At 44.5% G+C, this 27,280-nt stretch overlaps 2 protein-coding genes and 1 pseudogene across 3 annotated transcripts in view; 2 read left to right on the top strand and 1 right to left on the bottom strand.

The window, feature by feature from the left end:
* Positions 1 to 546: 546 nt before the first annotated feature.
* LOC309968213 (small ribosomal subunit protein eS12-like) lies at positions 547 to 934 on the top strand (annotated as a pseudogene). The gene has a single exon. The product of its transcript is annotated as a small ribosomal subunit protein eS12-like (transcript).
* A 4,256-nt stretch (positions 935 to 5,190) lies between these two features.
* Positions 5,191 to 27,280, top strand: part of SLC4A8 (solute carrier family 4 member 8) — a gene marked incomplete at its 3' end in the record, with an annotated part of 83,926 nt that continues 61,836 nt past the window's right edge. The window contains exons 1-2 of the mRNA XM_082850437.1: positions 5,191 to 5,250; positions 23,056 to 23,137. Of these exons, the coding sequence (XP_082706563.1) occupies positions 5,206 to 5,250; positions 23,056 to 23,137 (127 nt within the window). The 5' untranslated portion in view covers positions 5,191 to 5,205. The remainder of the gene's footprint in view (positions 5,251 to 23,055; positions 23,138 to 27,280) is intronic.
* Positions 20,118 to 20,767, bottom strand: LOC309968608 (THO complex subunit 7 homolog; the record flags this gene model as incomplete). Its single annotated transcript, XM_082849910.1, has 1 exon — positions 20,118 to 20,767. One exon carries the CDS (start codon positions 20,765 to 20,767, stop codon positions 20,144 to 20,146), a length of 624 nt encoding a protein of 207 aa, XP_082706036.1. The 3' UTR covers positions 20,118 to 20,143.

Below are 27,280 nucleotides of genomic sequence, written 5' to 3' on the forward strand. Positions count from 1 at the left end.
GGGAGCTCCCTAACGGTAAGAAAAGACTAGAACCTCTGCCCTGGCGGCTCTTTTTTTTTTTTTTTTTTTTTTTTTGCGGTACGCGGATCTCTCACTGCTGTGGCCTCTCCCGTTGCAGAGCACAGGCTCCGGACGCGCAGGCTCAGCGGCCACGGCTCACGGGCCCAGCCGCTCCGCAGCATCTTCCCGAACCAGGGCACGAACCCGTGTGTCCTGCATCGGCAGGCGGACTCTCAACCACCGCGCCACCAGAGAAGCCCTGGCGGCTCTTTTGACAGTTTAAACAGGGCAAGAAATATGGTAAGTTGATGGAGAAATTAAGATGCTTTAGATGGAAAAGTTGGTTGCAATGATGTGAGAACACTTTTCTCAGACCTTCTGAGTTTCTTGTGTTTGCGCCTTTTTTGTCTCTGAATAAGAGAATTTCAATGTTTTCCAGCCAATGTTTAAAAATAATGTAGGCGCTCTTTCCCTGCTTCGCGCGGAGGGGGAAGCTCGGGTAAGTTCAAGATTCGGCTCCACCTGTAACCCACCGCCGTGGCCGAAGAAGGCATTGCTGCTGGAGGTGTAATGGATGTTAACGCTGCTTTGCAAGAGGTGCTGAAGACCGCCCTCATCCACGGTGGCCTAGCCCGTGGAATTCGCGAGGCAGCTAAAGCCTTAGACAAGCGCCAAGCCCATCTTTATGTACTTGCATCCGACTGTGATGAGCCTATGTATGTCAAGTTCGTGGAGGCCCTTTGTGCTGAGCACCAGATCAACCTGGTTAAGGTTGATGACAGCAAGAAACTAGGGGAATGGGTTGGCCTCTGTAAAACTGACAGAGGGGGAGAACCCTGTAAAGTGGTCGGTTGCAGTTGTGTGGTGGTTAAGGACTACGGCAGAGTCTCAGGCCAAGGATGTCATCGAGGAGTACTTCAAATGCAAGAAATGATCCAATAAAAAAACGGGGCTCTTGTTCCTCATAAGTTAAAAAAAAATAATAATATAGGTAAGGTGCCTAGTGGAAAATTTGGGGCTTTTTTTACTTACCTGAAAAGAGAGTCCCACAGACTTTACCATGTCCCCGGGGGTTCAAGACCTAACCTCTCCCCACCAAAGTCTAAGAACACTGGTATTAGAGAAGGAAGGATGTAGAGACAAAGTTGGAAGGATAGCCACATTTGGAAGCCACGAAGAGAGGGTGGGAGGCTACAAAAGTTAGGGAAGGACAAAAGCCCAGGCAGCCCCATGGGAGGCAGTAGGTGGTTAAGTGTGTGCACTCTGCAATCAGATACATCTGAGCTAAGGGCTCAGCGTCTCCATTTATTAACTGTGCTTGCTGCGTGAACTGGGGCAACTTACATCTCTAAGCCTCAGTCTTCAGTGTTCTCATCTGTAAAATGGGATGATAGAACCTACCTCATAGAGTTGCTGCAAGCCTCCTTGCTTCCCTGTGGGGTGTGTGTGTGTGTGTGTGTGTGTGTGTGTGTGTGTGTGGTCTCTGTCTTTACCCATATTTTGCATTTTCTTGTCCATTTTATGACTCCTTCTAGGCCAAGAATGCTGTTTTTTCTGCTTTCTTTAGAAGAATAATCAGTGTGAGGTGGTGTCCTTGGCTGAAAATCCTCCTTCTAGCTCCTCCCACGCCTCTTTGCTGGCCAGGCTGAGAGCAGCGTATCTGCACTTTTCCAAGCAGTGTAGGGAGCAGTAGTGGCTGGGAGCCTAGAACCTGGACCCTGGAGCCAAGCGAGCTAGACTTCTTTGGGAAGGAGAGACCAAAAGAGCCCTGGGAGGGGAGAGCCTATCTGCAGCGCTCCAGAGAGCAGCTGCCTCAGGGCAGCCTAGTTCCTTTTGTAATTTGCGCAATAGACCAGAAGATGGGGCTCTTGACCCTGAGTCAAGGGCCAGAGGCTCAGACTTTTTCTACATTTGAACTGGAGGAAAATCAGATCCACTAGAGCTCCCAGGAATCCTCTACCTCCTCATTCTCCCTGCCCTGACCACTCCTGCCCACTCTCATGAGAGCACCATGGGAGCTGGCTTTCTAGGGAGTGGGGAATGGAGGACACATCTTCCCTTTGGTTGCCATCCTTGGCCCCTCCTGAATTACCACGTTCCCAGAGTCCGTATAAATGACCCCCTGCCTCACGTTTCCCCCTCTAACCCATCTTGCCCCCAGTGGCAGATTTCAGCAATGGTACCATTTATATAGGACAGTGTTGCATTGTGGCTAAGAACTCTAGAATCAGACAGATTCATCCTCGACTCATCTCATCAGATGAGACTCTCCTCACCTCCTCAGAGAAGCCCCCCTGACCACCCCATCTAACGTAGCTCTCCCCACCCCCATGCCCATTACGCTATCACATAACTTTGCAATTTACTTCACAGCAGCTCTTATAACCTGTAATTGTCTTGTCTTTTTACTTGTTTGCTGTCTCCCCACTAGACTGTAAGGCGCAGGAGGTCAAGACCCTGTTTGTTTTATTGCTGTTTCCCTAACACTCAATGCTGAATACACAGATTCTCAGTAAATATGTTCTGAATTAATAAATGATCAAATCCCAGCTTCATGACTGCTTAACCTTGAGAAAGCTGCTAAACTTCTCAGCCTCAGTTTTCTTACCAGTGAAACGGAGAAATAATGGAGAGTTAGGAATATTAAATGACACCAGTGCATTTAAACCCTGGGCCTGGTGCATGGAAGTGTTCTTTAAAATTTTCAGCAGTGTCCTACTTTCTATCACATGAGAGAAAAAAAAGTCTGAACTAATTAGCTGGCTCTCTATAATTTGGTCATAGTTTTTCTTTACCACAATTTTTACTTCCTACTGCTCTTCTCTATAACTTTCTGCTTTGGTCCAAGTTGTGGCTATCCTGAGTGGGTCATGTGCATTCCTATTGTTAAATCTTTGCCCAAGAATTGAGATGCTTGCTCTCCTTACCTTGGCTCGACTGTTTTCAGATTTAGCCCAAACCCATGTCCTCTGTGTCATGTTCCTAAAGTGTCCCAAGTCATAAAGATCATTTTCTCTTCTGAATTTTTATAAACTTTCTTGTTTATATTACTCATATGGCTCTTGTTTTATGTTCTATTATCTTGTCATCATATTAACATATATATTATTTCCGTGATTAGACTGTAAGCCCTTTGGAGATATGTATTTTATTTTATTTTAAAATTAATTTTTATTTATTTATTTTTGGCTGCGTTGGGTATTCGCTGATGCGCGTGGGCTTTCTCTAGCTGCGACGAGCAGGGGCCACTCTTTGCTGCGGCTCGCAGGCCTCTCATTGTGGTGGCCTCTCTTGCTTCGGAGCACAGGCTCTAGGCGTGTGGGCTTCAATAGTTGTGGCACTTGGGCTCAGTAATTGTGGCTCGTGGGCTCCAGAGCACAGGCTCAGTAGTTGTGGCTCACGGGCCTAGTTGCTCTGCGGCATGTGGGATCCTCCCAGATCAGGGCTCAAACCCGTGTCCCCTGCATTGGCAGGCAGACTACCAACCACTGTGTCACCAGGGAACTCCCTGTATTTTATTTTAGATTTCTCTGCATCTTCAGTGCCATTTGGGCTTGTCCTTAGTAGGTGTTCAATTTGTTTTTGGTTAGACTGAATTAAAAGCACATATATTCACTTATGTATTTAGAAATTATGTATATATATTTATACAACTTGTATAACTTACGTATTTATAGCTATGTTCTATGTGCCCAGCATTCTTTTGAGGCTCTGTGAAGTATACAGAAGGGCATAGGAAAAATAATTTTGCCTTCAGAAACTTACAATATTATAGTAAGCTAAAGTCAACATTTAATGAAAGTACTTAACCACAGCATGGTAACTGCTATAAGAAAGTTATGAGGTGCTATGAAGATTCAGAGGAGGGAGTGATAACATCTCCTAGGGGTGTTGGGGAGAGTTGAGGTTTCTTGGAAGAGGTAGCCTTTGAGACTAACTTTGAAGGATGATTAAGATTTCGATGGGCAAAAATGGGGGTGAATTCCAGATTCAAGGGACAGGATTAGTGAAGTGATGAATTAGGGAAGAGACTGTGGCAATGAACACTAAGAAACAGGACCAAGGCCTTAAACCAGAGACCAGGAACATGGTTCTGCCTCAGGGACACTGAAGCACAAACTTGTTTCAGATTTTCGGGCCAACACAAGGAGTGGTATGCAGGGGTTGAACCTTTAACATGCACCAACCATACTATTTTCCCCAGGTGTAGCTTCTTTGGCGGCTGAGGATGATTTGCAACTGTTCTTTTTCCTTTAATAATGTGGACTCACCTACAGTCTGATAGTGGACATAAAGCAAAAACCCCTTTTTCCTCCTCTTGGGGACAGAGAATTGGCTGGATTATGGCCAGCCTCTCTTTTCTTTTAAACCCAAATCAAACTGAATGTGTTACTCATGGGTTTCTAACCTTGCCTTAGATCAGTAGTTCTTCTGTTGTTAAATAATTTGCCTTAGATCATTTCTCGGAAAAGCTGGAAGCATTTCCGTGGAATTATTTCAACAATCATCCTTAGCTCAACTCTGTGCTTGTACTGCCAACCTGAGACCCAGGGAGAAGACCTAAACTGCAGTGAGTCCATGGAGGGGATCGGATCACTGCCTGCCTGCTTCTCGTTAATACTCTTTAAGCTGACCGCTAGCTCGAGGATTAACAAGTAATTTTAGAAGGCCCTTCCCCCTCACCCTCAGTTCCTTCCTTCTGCAACCCCAAGGGATGGTTCCCCAGAATTTAAAAATCAACACCCAAAGAACAAAATCACGATAGACAAAACCGACACTTTCTCAGTTTTCAAGGGTCAGGTGCATCCACAAATAGAACCACGAAATTTTCAATCTCTAGCAAGCAGTCGGAAGGACCTTCAAACCCAGAGGCCCCTGAAGGGAGGGAGGCGGTTTCCATGGCAACCGGGCCCCGGAGCGGTTGGCTCTCCCGGCTCCCTCCTCCTCCTCCTGGTAGTCCAGGGTACCGCCGGACAGCGGCCTCCGGTGCTCCGCGCCCTGATTGGCCGCACAGGCCGCGCGTTGATTGGCTGCGGCGAGGCCTCGCGGGCCGGCGGCTATGGAGGAGGCGGCCGCGGTTGATGGTTGACTGCTGGCTACAGGGTAGGGGTCGCCGCTCGGGCGATCTCCTCAAACCCGACCAGAGTGCCTGGACTGCTGACGTTCGACCTGGAGCCCGCGGGCGAGACCTAGTTGGGCTCCGCCATGCGGGCCGGGAGTAACGAGCCGGACGGCGTCCTCAGCTATCAGGTAGGGCCCCGCCTCCCGCCCCTCCCCGGGGCTCAGCCTCCTCATCCTCTGCCCACCCTCCTTTCTCTGCCCCCGAGTCGGGGCTCCGCAGGCCACTCCCTGAGGGCGAGGGGAGGCCAGCTCGGGACACCAGGGGGCGCTCGGGGCGGTCGGGGATCGGGCCCGGGCTGCGAATGGGTGACCTTGGGCCAAAAGGGAGAGCCGCATCCTTTGCGTGGCCGGCTGAGGAGCCCTGACGGCCCGCGGCTGGTGACCTCTGTTCTCCTCGGATCCTCCTTGCTGGGAAAGAGGCTGGCTTCTGGCCTTGCCGTGTCCTGCTGGAACGTGGGCGAAAGGGTAGCCAGGGACCTTGCTCTGGTGAGGCATGTCTCCTCTTTGTGTTTTCCTTTCAGGGGGTTTCTGGTTCCTCACTGGCTCAGAGGAAGAGCTGGAAAAGACTTGAGGCTGAGACCAAACCCTAACCCTTGTCAGTGTGGTCAACTTTATGACTCCCTCCATCCCGTTGCACAGCCAGCTGTCAAGTTCTGGATAGGGAAGTGGAAACGGGCTGGGGAAGTATTAAGGGGTCAGGAACAGGTGTTTATTTAAAGGAATGAGGAAACTAGGTTTAAGTAGCTGATAACCCAACTGTTGGGGTGGCTAATGTAAGGTAAAGCATTGGACTAGGGGTCAGAGACTGTAGGTTCAAATCCTACATCTGCCTCTCACAGGCTTTGTGACCTTGAGTAAGTCACTTGCCTCTTTGAACCACAGTTTCTGCATCTAGCAAAATGGGAATGATATTATCGGCTTTGCTTACCTCACAGGGTGATTTTGTGGACAAAATGAGGTGCTGTTTGTGAAGGAGCTCTGTAAAATGATGTTTATTGTGTGGCAACCAGTATAGGAGTGGGAGCTCATTGAATTCTCACTCCCCCCTTTCCTGTGCCCATCACGTGACGATGTGGTTACTGCTCTGGAAAGAGGGGTTGAAGGGAGGTCAAGTCTGAAGTGGAGGGCTGTGAAGAGAATGATGGACCTTCTCAGAAGGATGACAGGTCTTGAAACAAGGGTCATGTTGACGTCAGGATGGTTTCTGTAAAGAGGCAGAGAAAACTTGAGTTTGTAGCAAAATGGGTATCACTGACTCACTCCTCTTCTTCCTGGTAATAGTTTACTACTAGATGATCCCATTAAGTGTGTCTGTGTATGTGTGTGTGTGTGTGTGTGTGTGTGTGAATAACCATTTTAATCAGTCACACAAATAAATGTATTATTTATAAACTGTGATGCGTGCTTAGAAAGGAAGATATGCAATGCTGTGAGTGTATATCACAGTGGTTCCAGCTTTGGTCTCAGATCACAGATTTTGCTAAGGAAGAAAATTTGGGCAAAGATCTAAAGAATAAGTGTCAACTGAGGGAAGAGGGAGATCAAAGGGCTTGGAGACAAAGAACAGCAGAGGAGGCACATCTGGTTAGAAGACCTGAAAGAAGGCCATTGTGGATGGAGCCATAGGGAGCAATGAGGGGAATGGTGTGAGATGTACTCTGGGGTCATAACATAGAGAGAGAGAAAGAGAGAGGAGCCAGAGAGAGAATGAGAGCTAATGAGATCATGATTACATTCTCCTCCTGAAAGATTTCTCTGGCTGCAGCAGGGAGAACAGGCTGGAACGAATGTGAGGAGACAGTGTCCTTAACATGCAGAATGTGTTCCAGTTGTATTGTCAAGATCATAATAACCCCCAGGCTTCTGTTAGTGCTCTGTGAAAATGATAATTCCTGAGTGCTTCTGGGATAGGACAGAAAATAATTATCTCTTTTATATCTAGTTCATGAAACTTTTGTGGGCAGTGGGGTGATGAGAGAGCAAAGAATAGAGTGGAAACAGCAGGATCTCGTAAAGGCTGAGTCAGGGGATGGGCAAATGGGTACTTGAGATATAGGGTGGAAAAGAAACAAGAGTAGAAGGAGGAAAGGAAATGGGGGTGACTTGGGGGAGACACAGTCAATCGATTGAAAATTACCAACTAAGCCTCCTGTGTGCCAACTGAGCTGTGTGGAAGGGAGCGGGCGTTGCAAAGTGAGCAGACTGTGTAACTTGTTGTAAACTGAGATTCCAGGCATCACATCTAAATAACCTAAGTCTAGGCTGTTTTCTCTGGTTTGGACTACTGTGCTGGCTCCTAACAGTTTCCTTCTGCTCTTCCTTCTACAGTCCACTTGCCCCATGGCAGCCAGGGAGAGTTTTTTTTTTTTGTGGCTGTGTTGGGTCTTCGTTGCTGCGTGCAGACTTTCTCTACTTGCGGCGAGTGGTAGAGACTTTGTTGCAGTGCGTGGGCTTCTCATTGAGGTGGCTTCTCTTGTTGTGGAGCATGGGCTCTAGGTGCATGGGCTTCCGTAGTTGCAACACGTGGGCTCAGTAGTTGTGGCATGCAAGCTATAGAGCACGGAGGCTTCAGTAGTTGTGGCTCACGGGCTCTAGAGCTCAGGCTCATTAGTTGTGGCACAAGGGCTTAGTTGTTTACGGCATGTGGGATCTTCTCAGACCAGGGGTTGAACCCGTGTCCCCTGCATTGGTAGGCAGATTCTTAACCATTGCACCACCAGGGAAGTCCCAGAGAGGGCTTTTTTAAAAAAAAATCAACTAATTAATTAATTAATTTTTGGTTGCGTTGGGTCGTCATTGCTGCCTGCGGGCTTTCTCTAGTTGCGGTGAGCAGGGACTGCTCTTCCTTGCAGTGCGCGGGCTTCTCGCTGGGGTGGCTTCTCTTGTTGTGGAGCACGGGCTCTAGGTGCGTGGGCTCAGTAGTTGTGGTTCGCGGGCTCTAGAGCGCAGGCTCAGTGGTTGTGGCACATGGGCTTAGTTGCTCTGCAGCATGTGGGATCTTCCCGGACCAGGGGTCGGACCCATGTCCTCTGCACTGCCAGGTAGATTCTTAACCACTGTGCCACCAGGGAAGTCCCCCAGAGAGAGCTTTTAAAAACACAAATCAGATGTCATACCCTATTTGGAAACCCTTCAGTGGCTTCCCAGTGCACTTTAGAATAAAATCCAAACTCCCTATTGTGGCCTACCAAGCTTCATTGTGACCAGGGCCTTGCCCACCCTCCCTGACGACCTCTCCTCCACTCTCTCACCACGCACCCCTGCACTGGCTATCTTTCCGTTCCTTTAATATGACCAGCTCCTTCAGGCCTCAACAGCATTGTTCTTGTCATTCCTGTGGACATTCATCTACCTGGGCCTTCTTGTGACTCAACTCAGATGCCCCCTCCTCAGGGTGGCTTTCCTTGGCCTCGACTCACAGTTAATCTCGTTCATATGATCCTGCTTTCTTTTCTTAATAGTATATATAACTTATCTGGAGTGTTCTTGTTTTGATTTCTTGATTACTATCTTTTCAAATAGAAGCTTCATGAGGGCAGGGACCAGGTTGAAAATCTTGTCATCTGCACAGTGCCTGGTATAAAATCTGTGCTCAGTTGCTGAGTGAATGAACGACTCTCTTGTATCCAAAGTCAATGTACTTCTCTTTAAGGCGCTCCTGGTCTTGTCAGTATCAGCCCAGAGCCTCAGACGGCCATTGCTTTATTACACGGAAGCTCTCCTTTCCCTGCTGCTGTGCCTTTGCTCAGGTATTCTAGCTGGAAAACTTTCCCCCTCTTCTCCACCTAGAATATTCCATTGGAATCTTTAACGTCTGGCTCCACGTCATCATCAGAATTTATCACTCACTCTTTTTTGCTCACAACCACCACCACGTGCTATAACTTCTTCCATCCCTTACTTGTGGAATCTACATGTTCATCTCTGCTGCTAACCTGCCAGCTCCCTTTCATGTTGTTGGTTGTGTAAGTTGTATTGAGTGCTTGCCACGTGCCAGGTATGCTGCCAAGTGCTTTCCATGCATTGTCTCCTTTAATTCTCTCAATAACCCTGAAACTTATATGCCCTTATTATGCTTATTTTCCAAATGAGGAAACCAAGATGTAGAGTGGTTAAGTAACTTCTAAGAAGTGGCAGAGCTGGCCGTCTGTAAAGAAGTGTCCTTCATCACTCTACATTACCGTGGCTTGTGTCTCTGACACCTGGACCGGTGACTGATTAAAAATGAGCACTTAAACGTGTTTGGGAAGATACGTGTGGCAAGGTGTACAAAGGATGTATTAGAGTGGGAAGAGCTGGAATGAAGGAGGCCAGCTAGGTGGCTGTTGGTGGAGTTTAGGATGAGTTAATGAAGGCCTGCATTATTGAATTTTTTTTTTTTTTTTTTTTTTTACGATACGCGGGCCTCTCACTGTTGTGGCCTCTCCCGTTGCGGAGCACAGGCTCCGGACGTGCAGGCTCAGCGGCCATGGCTCACGGGCCCAGCCGCTCCACGGCATGTGGGATCTTCACGGATCAGGGCACGAACCCGTGTCCCCTGCATCGGCAGGCAGACTCTCAACCACTGCGCCACCAGGGAAGCCCTGTGTTATTGAATTTTGATGAGATCTCCGGAGGTGGTTATTGCAATTTTAGGAGTCAGTGAGCTCTTAAAAGGGATAGTAAGAGTGGAAGGAGATCAGAAAGCTTGAGGGAGAGCTCCTAGTTTGGACTGGAACTAGGGACAACTTGTAGCTTCAAAATTCTCCCGATCAGCACTTCCAGAACTGAGCAGAAAGCATTTTTGGAAGAGAAGGCTGGAGAGGTTGAAACCAGAAGCACTTGGTCAAGTGGTGCTGGGAAGCGCAGGGAGGTTCAGAGAGGGTGCCAGTGGTGGAGAGGGGAGCAAGTGAACTTGGGCAGTTACCAAGGCTTTTACGTGAATCAGGCCGGCTTAGAACGGGAAATTTTGAAGAAATCTTCAGAATACCAAATCCTGGTGAATGGCTGATAACTGGGAAGCTTGGCAGATGGGAAGAGAGTCACACTTTATGTTTTAAAGTAGACCTGAAAAACTCTCAGAGGCTAGTGCTCAGCGGCCCTGGCACGTGTTTGTGCTCAATAAATATTTGCTGAGCGAACGAATGGCTCTGTAGAGAGCGGATAACTTTTCTGAGGGTCATGGTCAGTTCATGGGAAGCAGTCAGTATGTATTTGCTGAATGTTACTGAACAAAAGTATCAACCAGAGCAGCTTCTCCTGTTACTGCCTTGCAATGTACAATCCATCCGCCTCCAGCCCCTCCCCACGCACTAGGTGTTCCTTTCCTGTGTGGGAATTGGGGAACATGTGAGCGTTCTCTTTATCTGGCATCACCAGTTCTACTGGGGAGCTTCAGCAGGAGAGGTGTGGACTTTCCTGCCAAGCAGAGAATTGAGGCAGGCTGGGGGGACAATTCAGTTTGCAAATTTACTTCCTTCTGAACTTGTAGATAATTGTCTTAGCTCATGGTTTGCCTTGGCAGGGTAGACAGGGCTCTCAGTTAAGCCTGCCACAGTGGTAATCAGGACACAGAAGAGCAATGTGTTCTAAATCTGCTGCTAGGTAACAGCAGCAAATCTGAGATAATGGAGAGGTTGATTGTTTCCTGTAAGGTAGTAACAAGTTTATTCTGGTTTTGCTAGTTAGAAAGCCATTAATGTATGTATTAGTGTCTATTGCTGCCCTAACAAATGACCACAGATTTACTGGCTTAAAGCAACACGAATTGATTAGCTTACAGTTCTGTAGTTCAGACGTTCAGCACAAGTCTCACTGCGCTAAAATCAACGTGTTGAACGGGGCTGTTTCTTTCTGGAGCTTCTAGGGGACAATCTGTTTCCTTAATTTCTTCAGTTTCGTGAGGCTGCCTGCATTCCTTGGCTTGCAGTTCCCTTCCTCCATAGTCAAAACCAGCAACACAGCATCTCTCAGACCCTGCTTTTGTCATCAAACCTCGTTCTCCAGCTGCGCTCTTCTGCCTCCCTCTTCCACTTTCAGGGATCCTCGTGATTACATTGATCCCACTGGATAATCCAGATAATGTCCTTATTTTAAGGTCCACTGATTAGCAGCCCTGTTTCCGTCTGCAACCTTAATTCCCCATTGCCGTGTAAGGTAACGTATTCATAGGTTCCAGGGATTACGATGTGCAAGTCCTTTGGGGGCCATTATTCTGCCAACCACGATGTGCTAGCTAGTAAGTTGTATGGAACAGGAGGGACTCTAAGTAGGGTTCAATAAAAAAGTCGCTGAGAAACCAGAGCCACTTTGGAATTTTAGGCCCCTAGCAGGCTGCTGAAGTGTCAGAATAGGAAGCTCATGGGTGTTCAGGAGCTCACGGCCACTGAGAGGGGGTCTAGAACAGCTGCATACATCCTCATGGAACCCCTTTTTCTTGCTATAGGTTGTCAGCATTCATTGAGGAAGTCAAATTGAGGGTATTAGAGAGTTGGGGATCTTTGGGTCAGATTCAGTGATGGGCTCTACAGGGGGTCAGAATTCATGGGCTTTCTGGGTGAAGAGGGAGTTGGAAGTGAATAAGGAGATGGAGAAGTATTGGAATTCTGGGCAGTAAAGGCAGTGTGAAGTACAAGGATTTAAGAAGGTAATAATATGACGATCTTGAGCTGTTTTCACTGTGGACATTAATCCATGATTAGGTGACCAGAGCTCTCTAAAATGACCAGGTTCTTTGCCTTTGGCAATGTTAGCGTATGATGTTAATGCATTGTAGTATATAATGTTAATACAGAGAGACTTGAGTTGACGTTCCTCCTATCTCACTTAACTCTTGTGAGATCTTACTTAGCCTTGATTTAGGACTGTTGTGCGGATTAAGTGAGGTGAGATGCGTAAAGCACAATGCTAGGTATACAGTAAGTGCTCAGTAAATATTTGTTCCCAGTACTAATTGTGGTGACTTAGTTTGTTGATTAGAAACCCTGGAAGTCACTTCTGTATTTGTTGATTTAAAATGATTGTGTATCAGAACTCAATAAGTACTTGTTGTTGTTGGGTGGGTGGGGTAGGAGGGTGTTACCTGAAACCATTGGATAAAAGATGAAAGGGTGGGACTTCCCTCGTGGCGCATTGGTTAAGAACCCGTCTGCCAGTGCAGGGGACATGGGTTCGAGCCCTGGTCCGGGAAGATCCCACGTGCCGCAGAGCAACTAAGCCCATGTGCCAAAACTACTGAGCCTGCGCTCTAGAGCCTGTGTGCCACAACTACTGAAGCCTGCACACCTAGAGCCCGTGCTCCGCAACAAGAGAAGCCACTGCAATGAGAAGCCCGTGCACCTCAATGGAGAGTAGCCCCCGCTCACCGCAACTAGACAAAGCCCGCGTGCAGTAACGAAGACCCAACGCAGCCAAAAAAAAATTAATTAATTAATTAAAGAAAAAAGATGAAAGGGGCTTTGGAGGTGAAAGAGTCGAGACTGATTGCAGGAAGGGAGGCTGCGCTGAGTCTGGCAGTACTACCACCCTGCAGGTTCAGAGTGGAGCCGCAGCGAGGGGTCAGGGAGAGGGCTCAAGGTGGGCTCCACTGCCTGCTGCTTCTCCCTCGCCTGCAGCCTCTGTGTCTGCTTCAAGGATCTGGGGCCATTATGTAAGACTCAGCCCCACCAGTGCCTTTTAACTTGTCCATTAACTGTAAGTGAGAATCTGGTCTGCTACTCAGCTATAATTCATTCATTTGTCAAGGCTTATAACAGTGCTTTCTTTCTCATGATGTGCCTTGCAATTTCAATGTTTTAATGTGTATTTAACCCTCTGAGTTCTTTTTATCTTACTTAGTCCTTCCGGTAGGCACCCAAGTCAATACACATTTACATAGTGGGTCATTCTCATGAGCCAGTGAGACATACAGAAACAGGGTCTTTTCTCTAGTTCATCCTTCTTTACCTTTCTCTTTCCCTCCCTCCCTCCTTTCCTTTTTCTCCTAAACTTATACAGTGTGGTTCTTATGATTCTAATATTTTCTGAGTCACAAGCTCCCCTGAGAATCTGATGAAAGTTATGGACCCTCTCCCAAGAAAAATGCACCCTCACACATAATCCTCTGAAGCCCATTCATAGGAACCCTGGAAATCCATGGTTAAGGAATCCTCTCAGCCATAAATGATGACGGTATCAGAGGAAGTAATAATCAACTGGTGAGGAATCTGCAGCAAGCACAGACCAATGAGACTTGAGGTTCCTTTCTTTTCATTTTTTATGATTTTAAGCAAACTTTTATATATTTGAAATTTATGGAACATTTTAAGCATATACCAAAGTAGAGAGACTTGAAGTACCCCATGACCTGGCTCCGGCAATGAACAATCAACCTATCTTGTTTCGTTTATGGGTCTACCCATTCTCCAGATCCCAGACATCATATAAGTAAGTATGTATCACTTGAGATTAAGGGCCCTTTTTTTAAAAAAATGACATAATCACCATATTACAATACAGGCATACCTTGGAGATATTGCAGGTTCAGTTCCAGACCACCACAATAAAGTGAATATTGCAATAAAGCAAGTTGCACAAATTTGCTGGTTTTTCAGTACATATAAAAGCTATGTTTATACTATACTGTAATGTATTAAGTGTGCAATAGCATTATAGCTAAAAATGTACATACCTTAATTAAAAAATACTTTATTGCTAAAAAATGCTAACCATCATCTGAGCCTTTAGCAAGTCATAATCTTTTTGCTGGTGGAGGATCTCGCCTTGATGCTGATGCCTACTGATGGACCAGGATGGTGGCTGCTGAAGGCTGGGCTGGCTACTGCAATTTCTTAAAATAAGACAACAATGAGGTTTGCCACATCCATTTACTCTTCTTTTCACGAATGATTTTTCTGTAGCCTGCAATGCTGTTTGATAGCATTTTACACACAGTAGAACTTCATTCAAAATTGGAGTCAGGGGCTTCCCTGGTGGCGCAATGATTGAGAGTCCGCCTGCCGATGCAAGGGATGAGGGTTCGTGCCCTGGTCTGGGAGGATCCCACATGCCACGGAGTGGCTGGGCCTATGAGCCGTGGCCGCTGGGCCTGCATGTCCAGAGCCTGTGCTCCGCGACGGGAGAGGCCACAACAGTGAGAGGCCCGTGTACCACAAAAAAAAAAAAAAAAAAAAATGGAGTCAGTCCTCTCAAGCCCTGCCACTGCTTTATCAATTAAGTTCATGTAATATTCTAAATCCTTTGTTGTCATTTCAGCAATCTTCATAGCATCTTCACCAGGAGTAGATTCCATCTCAAGAAACCACTTTCTTTGCTCATCCATAAGAAGCAACTCTTCATCTGTTCAAGTTTCATGGTGAGATTGCAGCAATTCAGTCCCATCTTCAGGATCCACTTCTAATTCTAGTTCTCTTGCTATTTCCACCACATCTGCGGTTACTTCCTCCTCTGAAGTCTTGAACCCCTCAAAATCATCCATGAGGGTTGGAATCATCTTCCTCCCAACTCCTGTTAATGTTGATATTTTGACCTCTACCCAAGAATCAAGAATTTTCTTAATGGCATCTAGAATGGTGAATCCTTTCCAGAAGGTTTTCTATTTACTTTGCCCCTACCCATCAGAGGATTCACTATCTATGGCAGCTACAGTCTTATGAAATGTATTTCTTAAATAATGAGACTTGAAATTCAAAATGACTCCTTGATCCATGGGCTGCAGAATGGATGTTGTGTTAGCAGGCATGAAAACAACATGAATCTCATTGTACATCTCCATTAGAGCTCTCGGGTGACCAGGGGCATTGTCAATGAGCAGTAATATTTTGAAAGGAATCTTTTTTTCTGAGCAGTAGATCTCAACAGTGGGCTTAAAATATGCAGTAAACCATGTTGTCAGCGTATGTGCCGTCATCCAGGCTTTGTTGTTTCATTGATAGAACACAGGCAGAATAGACTTAGCATAATTCTGAAGGGCCCTAGGATTTGGGGGATGGCAAATGAGCATTGGCTTCAACTTAAAGGCACCAGCTTCATTAGCCCTTAACAAGAGTCAGCCTGTCCTTTGCAGCTTTGAAGCCAGGCACTGACTTCTCCTCTCTAGCTATGAGAGTCCTAGATGGCATCTTCTTCCAACAGAAGGCTGTTTTGTCTACACTGAAAATCTGTTCTTTAGTGTAGCCACCTTCATCGATTATCTGAGATAGCTAGATCTTCTGGATAACTTGCTGCAGCTTCTGTATCAGCAGTTGCTGCTTCACCTTGCACATTTATGTTATAGAGACGGCTTCTTTCCTTAAACCTCATGAACCAAGCCCTGCTAGCTTCAAACTTTTCTTCTGCAGCTTCCTCACCTCTCTCAGCTTTCATAGAATTGAAGAGAGTTAGGACATTGCTCTGGATTACATTTTGGCTTAAGGGAATGTCGTGACTAGTTTGATCTCCTATCCAGAACACTGAAAGTTTCTCCACATCACAGTAAGGCTGTTTTGCTTTCTTATCATTTGTGTGTTCACTGGAGTAGCACTTTTAATTTCCTTCAAGAACTTTTCCTTGGCATTCACAATTTGGCTAACTGTTTGGTGTAAGAGGCCTAGCTTTTGGCATATCTCGGCTTTCAACATGCCTTCCTCACTAAGCTTAATCATTTCTGGCTTTTGACTTAAAGTGAGAGACGTATAACTCTTCCTTTCACTTGAACACTTAGAGGCCATTGTAGGGTTATTAACTGGCCTAATTTCAGTATCGTTGTGTCTCAGGAAATACGGAGGCCTGAAGAGAGGGAGAGAGATGGGGAACTGCTCGTCAGAACACAGACAACATTTATCGATTAAGTTTGCTGTCTTAAATGGGCATGGTATGTGGTGCCCCAGAACAATTACGATAGTAGTATCAAAGATCACTGATCACAGATCACCATAACAATATAATAATAATGAAAAAGTCTGAAGTATTGCAAATTACCAAAATGTGACACAGAGACATGAAGGGAGCAAATGATGTTGGAAAATGGTGCCAATAGTCTTGCTTCATGCAGGGTTGCCACAGACCTTCAATTTGTAAAAAATACAATATCTGTGAAGTGTAGTAAAGTGAAGCGCAATAAAATGATGTACTCCTGTATTATTATTTTACTTAAAAACTGACAGTAATTCTTTAATATAATCATACACCCATCCAGTTGATTAAATTTCTGTTAGCACCTTATAGTTTTTTTAAATAGTTTTTTGAACCAGGATCCAATCAAGGGCCACACATTCACATTCAAGCCTGACCTTTCAAATGCTGTGGCTGATGGTGTTTGACAATGGCTCTGTTTTCTTTGGCAGGACAAAGAAAGTGGATGAACATTTATTCAGTGACTTTAGACTGTGATTAACCAGTCTAAACTAGGGAAACAAACAACAAGTTGATTTTCAACCTGAATATTTTAGATAATCGACCTTACTCTTTATATTTTGCTTTTATAGTCTTAGAGTCAAGAAATCAGTCATCCCTCCCTCTGCACCACAGCCCTGCTCCAGATTCCTGCTGTGTTCTATGCTGTGTGAGGTGTCTGTGGACAGTACTAAGCATTGTAATTAATTGGTCCCTGCCCTCCAGATATTACAAACCTGTGGGGAAGCCAACATGAAAAATTACTCGTATATACGTACATAGGTATACATATATGTGAAGTTTTATGAGGAAATATATGATCATATGAGAAAGAGTTAAAAAAACTAATAAATATTTACTCATCAAAATGTATTGGATACCCACCACATACTGGACATTGTACTAGGTGCTAGGTACATAGTGGTGAACATAAGACACAGTACCTACCCTCCCATAACTTACAGGAGCACAGGCTACTTACAGTGGTAAGCTACTGTATTAGGCTCTAGGAGAACAAAAAGATGAAAATATGTGACTCCTGCTGTCAGGAAATTCACAGATAACAAATAAGTCTAAAATAAAGGTACGTTTTTTCCACCTAAAAGTTATTCTTTAGAAAGGACTTGACTTATTTTATGAGAGTCTTTACAACTTAGCTGGAAGTGAAACTGACATGCTCTGGGAGATTGACTCAAAGCATCTATGGTAATGAGGAAAACATTGATGTTAAAGATGTATCTGACGATTTTGAATAACATTACTTTATAAAATGTGAGAAAAGTAGTATTTCTAAGTTAACATATTGTTTTATGTATCTGTAATCATTTATAAATATTTCAGTATGAATACTAATAGATAAGGATTCTTTAAAAAAGTAAGCATAGTACCACCTAAAGAGAAAATAATTTCTTTAATATCATAAAAGATAAACATTTCTGATTGTCTCAAATGTCATAACTTTAAAAATTACTTTATAAATAACTAAAAATTATTTTAGTTAGTTTAAATCAGTATTCAAATTAAGTCCACATACTGAGATTGGTTTGTTGTCTCTTTTAACCTATTGGTTTTGCCTTCCTCTCTCTCTTTCTCTTCTTGCAATTATTTATTTTAAAAAAGGTGGTGGGGAGAGCATTTGTTCTATAGCTATAGTTTTCCACAGTCTGGATTTTGCTGATTATACTCCTGTGGTATTTTTTTCCCACTGAACTCTGTTTCTTTGTATTTTCGGTAAATTGGTATTTGGATTTAGAGTCTTGATCAGATTCAGGGACAATTTATTTGGTGAGATTACTTCATGCGTGGTGATAAGGTCTCCCATTAGGAGGCACACAGTGTCTGGTTGTCTCTCTTTTTGTGATATTAGTGGCCTTGAAAATCAATGCAGTCCATTAGGGATTGCAAAATGGCGATGTTCTAATTCTAACATTCCTTCTTCATTTATTCTTTTCTATAATAAGAAACTTCTCTCATCTACTCTATGGTACCACTCTATGGTACAATTTAAATAGGAAAGTTGGGATAAATTTTTACCATTTTGCAAAATAATGAGTTGGTTTGCTAGTATTATCCTCCAATGTTGACCAATTAGCTAATTTTTAAAGTGACATGGTGAACTCATGGATTTAAACATATTTGATATATTCAATCTGTTACAGTTATTACCCTTACTGATGTTCAAATTGTCCTGTTTTTGGCAAGGGACCTCTCTAAGTTGGATCCTGAGCCCTTTTGACATAACCCTTGTTGTCTTTGAATGTCTTTTAAGAGAAAATGGCATTTTAAGAGACCACAATCTAGGTGCTAATGATACTTATTACTATTGGCTGATCATTTTTTCTAGGCCTTTAGTCTGGATGGAGCTAGGAAATATAAATTTACAAATTTTAAAGCATTTAAAGATATATCATTGTTGATACTTCCAGTGCTTCCAATTCAAATTCAGGACTATGTGTCCTGCAACCGTATCTGCTTTCACACCTTCTGAGAACCCCAGGTCTCAATCACACTGAGAGTGCCAGAAAGTTCACATAATCACTCATTTATTTTATCTCACAGTACACAACAGTCTCAGAAAAATAACACCAACACTACAACCAACAATATGACAACTAAAAAGCAGTTTAAGATCTTTTCAAATGCTTTTTGTCCTTAGGATATATGTCACTAAGAACGTTCTTAGGATATATGTCACTAAGAACGTTCAGTCAGTTATAACTTTATGGTATAAAGTTACTTGGAATAGTTATGCCATCAGTTTGGCACTTGTTTTCATTTTGTTTTTGATTTGTGGGAATTGCTTTTTAAAATGTAAAATTTTGGGTTTTTTTAAATTAATTAATTTTGTTTTAAAATTATGTAAAAAATGTGCAAAATAAGTTATCTTCAAAGAAATTTAGTTTCTATCCTTATCTTCTTTACCCCATTCCCTCCCTCCTCTGTAGGTAACTATTTAAAAACATCTTTTACGGCTTGCTCATTCTTCCTATGTATGTTTTTAAGTGTAAGCAGATGTTTTTGTTCCAACACCCTTTGTTAGATAAAAGTCAGCAAATTAAAGTTTCCTCCACCTTGCTTTTTATTTAGCTTTTAAATTTATTTATTTATTTATTGTTTTGCGGTACACGGGCCTCTGCACTGCCGCGGCCTCTCCCGTTGCAGAGCACAGGCTTCGGACGCGCAGGCCCAGGGCCATGGCTCACGGGCCCAGCCGCTCCACGGCATGTGGGATCTTCCCGGACCGGGGCACGAACCCGCGTCCCCTGCATCGGCAAGCAGACTCCCAACCACTGTGCCCCCAGGGAAGCCCCATCTTTTTAAGTTTTTTAAAGATACGAGTTTGTATTAAAATTACAAAAATGTAACATTATTAAGGTATGATTCATGCAAAGTGCCATGTTTCTGAACTAAAATAAATGGATAAGAATGGAACCTAAAGAAGTATTAGACATGTAATTCAATACTTAAGACAATTACAAGTGATTCAGATTTAGTTTAATTTTTCAAAAAGATCATGAAATCCTTTTTGCAAGACTCTTGAAAATGACTCCTACAGAACAAAACGATAGAGAGAAAACATTTCAACAAAACATTTAACAACCACATTGCTCAAGTATTAAGGACAGAGATCTAGAAAGTAATACATATTGATTTACTTTGCATCTTGTAATTACCTCTGCTATCATGGAAACTCTCCCACAATAAGCGTACATCACAAACATTTTGTACTTAATTTCACAAGGTCACAGCCCTCCTGAGAGCCTATTCATGGACTTCATTTTCAAAAGTGGTAACGATTTCCAGAAATTGACTCATTTTCTCATATACATCCTAGAAATGCCACCTTCTCACTATCTTCCACTTATTTTGTGACCAAAAACTACCTAGAATACCAACGAGCACTAACATATCTGGCTTGAAAACATTAAACATTTTTGGATGTTGCTTCCTATCTTTTAAGTACAAAAAAGGCATTTCAATAAAAACAAATATATAATGAAGTCATGTTCCTTTGTGTGAAGAAATATGAATGAACTGTGCATTAATATTTAAAGGCAAAGTAGTTCACTGCCAAAACTTTAAATGTCTCACTTTAAATGTCTCAAGAGCACAACAAATTCTGAACACACTAAGATCATGTTGCTACTTCAATATTCTTGGGAATGGTGAGTGGTCAGTTGGTCTGTGGTTTAGGATCAGTTTCCATGCTTGTTTCTTGAGCTGCTTCTACCTTTGCGGGCTTTTCATAATTTTCCGTTGTTTGATTAAGTTCATGGAGGACAGTAAGAAGAACGTAAAACTGTTTCCTTCTCAATTCCAGCGTATCTTCAACACCTTCTTTAATATGTGAAAGATGCTCTAATTCTTTACGCAGAGCCTCTAGTTCCTTTAATGTCTCACACCTGTCTGGATAATGGTGGATCACTTTTACCAGTGCATCATATTCTTGGTGATTTTTTCGTATTCGTTTTGCTTGAAGAATTTGCCTTTTGCACTCAGCAATTTTTTCATGTGCTTCAGCAATGCTACATTCTATTTCTTTGTAAATTTTTTCATAATTTTCCATTTCTCTGAGATTCATATCATATACCCGCAAAGTTTTGCGCATTGAAAATTCACATTGGGACAGCGTGAGCAGCATACGTTGGTACTGGCTGTAGTCCTCTTCCTGGGATCCAGAGTAGCACCATTTAATGAAACTTTTCACTAGCAGATTAATTCTCCGATCATCTCCAGCGCCATCTCCATCAATTAGGAGACGCTTCCGTATGATTTCGTCGTCAGTCACGGACCCCATGGCGTGGGCGGCGGCGGCGGCGAAAGCTGAGGCGGCGGTTGGCGGCGGTTGGCGGGCGACGGAAGTCGAACTCCCACAATGCAGCGGGGTAAACAGTTATGGAGGCGGGGGCGCGTGCGACCGTCCGCTCACACGCCGCCGCCGCCGCCGCCGCCGCCGCCGACGCTGCCGGCGGCAGCGGCGACCCTGCGCTCCCCGAACTCCCCAGGGGGCGGCCGTTCCACCTTGCTTTTCAAACTTAATATTATATCTTGGAGATTATTCCATGGTAGTAATAATATATAATTTAAAATATGCCTATAAAACTAAATAGATTAATAAAATACTGTAAATTGACATTTGACTATTTTAGCTACTTCCCTAAAAGTTTGGCCTCGAAAACTGTTCTTGAATCTTTTCATTGGGAAAATGGATTGCTTTATGTTCAGGGTTGCCTTATTTGGGAGCATAGGTGGGCAACTATAAAACAGTACAATTGGAACCGGAAGTTGGAAATTTGAGCAGGATCTACAAGGATGGTGAGGATTTGGGTGTGCTGGAGAGTTGGGGAAGGACCTGCTAGATGACCAGACAGTGTGGAATGTGTATGGTGCCTACGGGATCAGAGAGCCTGGCTAGAGCTGCAGGTTTGGTAAAGGAAATTGATTGTCAGGGAAATAATTATTTGAAATAATTCAGGATCTGGTGAGGGTCTTGATAAGGTAGATGCCATTATCTTTGTTCTTTTAACAAAGATTTATTGAGCACCTACTTTGTGAAAAGTCTGCAGGGTGCTGGGGAAACGGGGAAGAAAGATATGGTCCCTCCCTTAAGGAGCAGAGACATTTCATTACTAAGGAGAAATACAGTGTGCTGTGGGGGCATACTAATGGGAGGTAGTCAGGGAAGCCTTCTAAGGAAGTGTGTTTAGGCTGAGATCTATGGGATGATGAATAAGTGTTAGCTGCTGGTGATGGACGTGGGAGTAGCAGGGAGAGGGTGATAGTTCTAGGCCGAGGGGCAGCCCTCAGGGAAGAAAATGAGTGTGGTTCCATAACTGAAAAAATGTCCTCTGTGTTTGAAAGGGCTGGACAGTGGAGGATAGAGAGGATCAGAGATGAGAGTGAATTCAAGAGAAATTGCAAATGAGGACTTGATAAGAAAAAGGAACTGTTTCCTGGAAGGCATATGATAGGCACTCAATACGTGGAATGGATGAATAAATAAGCTTGAGATTTCAAATGTGGACTACGAAGTGATGGAGTCATGGGTAGGAGTAAATAAATGGGCACAGGGTACTAGTTTGGAAGGCAGATTAGTTGGGTTTTAGACACATGGATCTTGAGGCGTGACATTCTGGCGGTTTGTCAAATACCAATCCTCACAGCTTCAGGCTACTGTTGAAATTGTAAGGCTCAAGTGTGGGAAACAAAAGATAGAGTGCTTTTCCTTGGGAATTATGGTTAGAAGAAGGAGATGAGACTTAGGGTGGGACAGAGGAGAAGGGTGGAGAATTTCAAGGACAGAGTGGTAAACAGAGGTCAAGGACACCAGCTTGTACCAAATGAGACAATCTGGTTGACACCACTTGCAAAATGCCAACATGTTATACAGACATATGGGTGGAGTGGGGAGGGGTGGGAAAGGCACGGGATCTGCAGTCACAAGACCTGGACTCAGTCCTCACTCTGCCTTTTACCATATTTCTGACCTTGGGCAGTAATTACTTAAAGTTTTCTGAGTATCCGGCTGCTTATTTATGAAATGAGAAAGAATGGCTGCCATGTTTGCATCTCAGAGATATTGTGAGATTGAAATTAAAAATATCTGTAAACTTGGGCTTCCCTGGTGGCGCAGTGGTTGAGAGTCCGCCTGCCGGTGCAGGGGACACGGTTTCGTGCCCCGGTCCGGGAAGATCCCGCATGCCACGGAGCGGCTGGGCCCGTGAGCCATGACCGCTGAGCCTGCGCGTCTGGAGCCTGTGCTCCGCAACAGGAGAGGCCACAACAGTGAGAGGCCCGCGTACCGCAAAAAAAAAAAAAAAAAAAAAGGTAAAAATATCTGTAAACCATTGGGTTTTCCCCCTCAGTGTTGCATAAAGGGTGTGGCATACACGCGGTACTTGAGTGAGTGTTTGTTTGTTTTTTGGGGGGGGGCCGCGCAGCATGAGGGATCTTAGTCCCCCAACCAGGGGTCGAACCCATGCACCCTGCAGTGGAAGCGTGGAACCCTAACCACTGGATCGCCAGGGAATTCACTTGAATGAATGTAGGGGTATTACTGTGGCTACTAATTTTATGTTTCAACAGAGACCAGATGAAGAAGCTGTGGTGGATCAGGGTGGGACCAGTACAATTCTCAACATCCACTATGAGAAAGAAGAGTTGGAAGGTAAGCACTGCTGTTCTGTGTACCGAGGGAAATCAGCAAGAGGCAGCCTGGCGTGGGAGGAGCAGCTTTGCCATCAGGAGACCTGGGTTGGAGTCCTAACTCTTCTTCACTAGCTGTGAGACCTTGGGAAAAAATCACTTAATTTCACTTAGCCTCATTTTCCTCATATGTTAAATAAAAGTAGGGATAATAATACCTGTCTCACTGTTAGGCTCTAGTAGACAGACAGCTTGTGAGACAGTACTTTCAGCACAGTAAAGTCCAATATAAATATTAGTAAATGACCTATTCCTTGAGAATGTGAAACACTCAGATCAGTTTATTGATTCTTGACAACTGCTTGGAAATATAGATACAAATTTATACAAAAGAAAATAAAATACAAATAGTTTTAAAAACTCAGTTTGGCCATAAGACCCTGTTTTTACCCCGTTTCCAATGTATGCTCTTCCCATTCTAACAATACCCATTTCTGCCTGGTGTTTTCATCTAAACAAGAAAAGGGAAAACACACACGCACCTATAACATATTTGGTGAGAGTTCACAGCGTAGAGTTGTATAAAAACCCACTGAAGTGGAAGCGAAGGAAGAGGCCTTTTAATTGACCTGCTCTATCTAGTTTACCTTATCAAGGCTCTTCTTCCTTTCTCTCCTCTCCCACCCCCACTCCCCCCATGACCCTTTTGTGCTGTCCTTCTGCTTTCCTTTTTCCCACGGAGCCTAGTTTCCTGATAATGATGGCAATGCTCAGTTTTATTAAAGAAAGCCTCGCGTCCTCTATAGCTTGAACGAGAACCCACATTTGGCTCAAAAGCCCTTGTGCAATCTCTGCAGCATCTCCTGCAACGTTGAAGGCTATGATGCAGTAACTTTCTAATGACTGAGACAGCACGTGAAGTGTCTCTCTGTACTGCTTGTTCCTGTGCTGGTTTTTTTTTCCATCAAAGTTGTACAGTCCCCAGAGAAAACTTGTCCTTTGGATGGGAGAGCCAAAGCTGTAGAGGCTGACTCATCCTCTGGGTCTGTTACCATGAGAACTTATGTGGGTGGCTCTGTGGAGGTCAGTGGAGTTCAGACATATCAAGGTCGAGCTTTCGAAGTTATTTTGACCAGATGGAAGAGGAGCCAGTGTGGGTTTCAGCAGTTGGGAGAAAGGGGAAGAAGGAAGGGTGTGGAGGTGGGAGGCTAACATTTGTTGAATGACCCTTGTGTGACAGGCATTGGATTAGGCACTTTGCACAAGTCGTCTTTTTAATCTTCACAGCAACCCAGGCAGGTAGGCATCATTCCTATCTTACGTGATGGGGAAACTGCTCAGGGTCATCTAGCCTAACAGCAGGTGAGGCTGGGATGGAATTCTGCTCTTTCCACTCTACCACACTGCCTGCAAGGGAGGACGGTACCCAGCATTAACCACCTAACCTCAGCTTCTTGCTCCATCATACGAACATTTTTATGTGTTGCCCCACCCCTCCTTCTGCCCTGATAATCCTTTTGCCTCCCTACCATCTCACTGTACCGTGGGGGTACTTTTACTTTTAGTTTAGTTGTCTGGGCCCACTAGACCTTTGCCCTCAGCAAAGAGGTAACCATTTATGAACACTCCTATCTACTTGGGAGTAGAATAATAAGACTGGGCAAACACTCTTGGATCCCGAGGACTGGGTTCCATCACAGAGGTCAGTTGAGTAATTGGCAGTAGGAGCATCTTCTCAATATGACATCATCTATTCCTTACGTAGTATCCATTTTCCTGTAAAAGAAGGCCGTCTGTGATGATGGCATTGCTAGGGGAAAACAGTCCTTTATACATAGACCTTTTGGAAAACTAGAATCTTATTTATGTTGTAGCACTTAAAAAAAAAAAAGCACTACAGGCAACAGAGGACATATAGTGCCCACGCCTCAGGCCTGATGTAGTTCTCAAGCAGCTCTGGAGAGGAGAAGAGGAAGTTGGGATTTGCTGGAGGATCGGCTATGCTGTGGGCCCCGCCCTGACTCATCCCGAGGGCAGCCCTAGGGCTCAGTGAGGCTGCACTCAGGGAAGTGCTGTCTCTTGAAGGCGTGGAATAAAATCAGTCCCACTCTGATGGAAGACAAGTAAATTGTTCTGTGTTCTAATTTGCCATGTGTGCCATGATACAAGGTTCTGCGGCTGCAGATAAAGCTCTGGGTCTTCCTTCCCCTTTGTTCTATACCCTCTACACCACGTGACATAAACCACTTTGAGAACTACTTCTGAGATGTAGTCTCTGGACATTGTTAGAGACTTGTAAACGTGGTTTTTTTTTGCAAAAATTAACTCCATCAGCAGGAGAAGGTGCATTAAACCATAACATCGCTTTTTTTATATACATGGGAAGAGTCAAAAGCAAACAGTAGGACAGATTTCCGAAGAGAAACTCGCAAAGAGCAATAGTCCATGATTGCTTCAGTGGGCTCTCCCAGTCCCAGAAGAACACCGAGCAGTGGCTTTAATTAGAGGAATGGCTTTTTCCGTCTTTTCTGGCAGGTCATTATTCCTGATTAACTACTAGACTAATGAATCCTAGAGTAAGTTTGGTACCTTCTAGTAAGTTTTCAACAGAGGTAAGAGCCATTTGGCCTTAGTTATAAGTTGAAAAAAAAAGGCTTGCATGTGCTCCACATGTTAGACTCCCCCCGCGGTTCCTGACTTTGTGTCAACTTGAAGTCCAGGGGTTGGGACACCCGTCTGTCCGTGTGAGCTAGCGAGCTCTGTGCGCATGCTTGATAAACAGTGTGCTTGGAATGTACTCCGCCTCGGAAGGTCCAGGTTCCATCTGCAGGGTGGGCTCCCCCTGTGATTTCTGTCCTGCTCTGCAAGGTTCCATCCCAGTTCACTAATGATTGCTCTCTGTACGTGTGTGCATACCTATTTAAAAAATAAATTCTAAAATTACATCTTCTAATAAGTTTTTACTAAATGAATACTTGTATTTGCACACAGTCCCCAGAGAGGAGGTTTGACAATAACTGGAAAAAAGACTGGAAAGAAGGCAGAATTTAGGTGAGTAGGTAGGTAGATGAGGGGGATGAAGACTGTGTGGGCAGGAGAGCAGTTGAAAGGCCAGCAAAGAGACCACAGGATTGGTTTAGTAAAGTCGTTGGGCTGCAGAATCCCGTTAGATGGACTGAATTTTATTGGTGCTGTATTCATTTCCCAGTGTCTATTTGTTTGTCTTCTTTTTTGATTTCACTCAGAATATCCAAGTCCCTGCTTCCAAGTCTCCAGCCTAGAAACTGATGCCTAGTTTTCTGATAACCACTCGGTCATTCTTAGCTCTGTGTCCTGCTGGGGCTTGTTTTCATTCTTGCCTGTCTCTCTGGTGTTTTCAAAAGGCAGGTGCTGTGGTTGGCTAATGTTTGTGGGAACTGATTGGACCAAAAAAATTTCTTAGAGAAGGAAAAGTCTTCCTTGGTAACTCTTTCCAAAAGTCCCCTTATCCAGGAACTCTTCCTGGAATAAGCTCTCCATCCTCAGGCTGGCTAGGACCTTCTCAATCATCCCATGCCCTGGTGAGTATTTCACCCGCTCGAAACACATTCACTTTGGTTACATGTTCCTGTTGTGACCCCTTTCAGATCAGAGGCCTTCTTAGTTCAGGTTGTGTACTGCTGAGGGGATCCTAAGGGGTTATGTTCCTGCTGGAGGCATCTAGGAGGTATTCCATTTTCTGAATATTTGTGGAGTAATGACCACGTGGAAGATACCGTGCTTTGTTATGTGAGGGATTCCAGGAGGAAGAAGGTCTGACCTGGGACTTGGAGGAGCTTGCAGATGAATAGCGGGAGAAAGACTGATAGATGCCTAACTTTAATGCAAGGCGTAAGATAAGTTCATAAGAGAATGCTAGCCAAGGACTCAGTGTTGACAGGAAGGAGGCAGCACCTCTGATCAGGGGGATCAGCAAGAATACCAAGAAGGAAGGTGCATTTGCAATGGATCTTGAAGGAGTGAGGCAAGTCAGCGTCCGAAAGCATTGGTGCATCTGTGCAAGAGCAGTTTGGTTTAGGTGGAGGGGAGTGTGAGGTGAGGTGGGAGCGTCAGCTGAGGCCATGAGGAGGAGACGGAGTCAAAACCAGGCTGTGGGGCTTCCCTGGTGGCGCAGTGGTTTGAGAGC

This window comes from Leucopleurus acutus (genome assembly GCF_964270905.1).
Source record: "Leucopleurus acutus genome assembly, chromosome: 11".
NCBI classification, from domain to species: domain Eukaryota; kingdom Metazoa; phylum Chordata; class Mammalia; order Artiodactyla; family Delphinidae; genus Leucopleurus; species Leucopleurus acutus.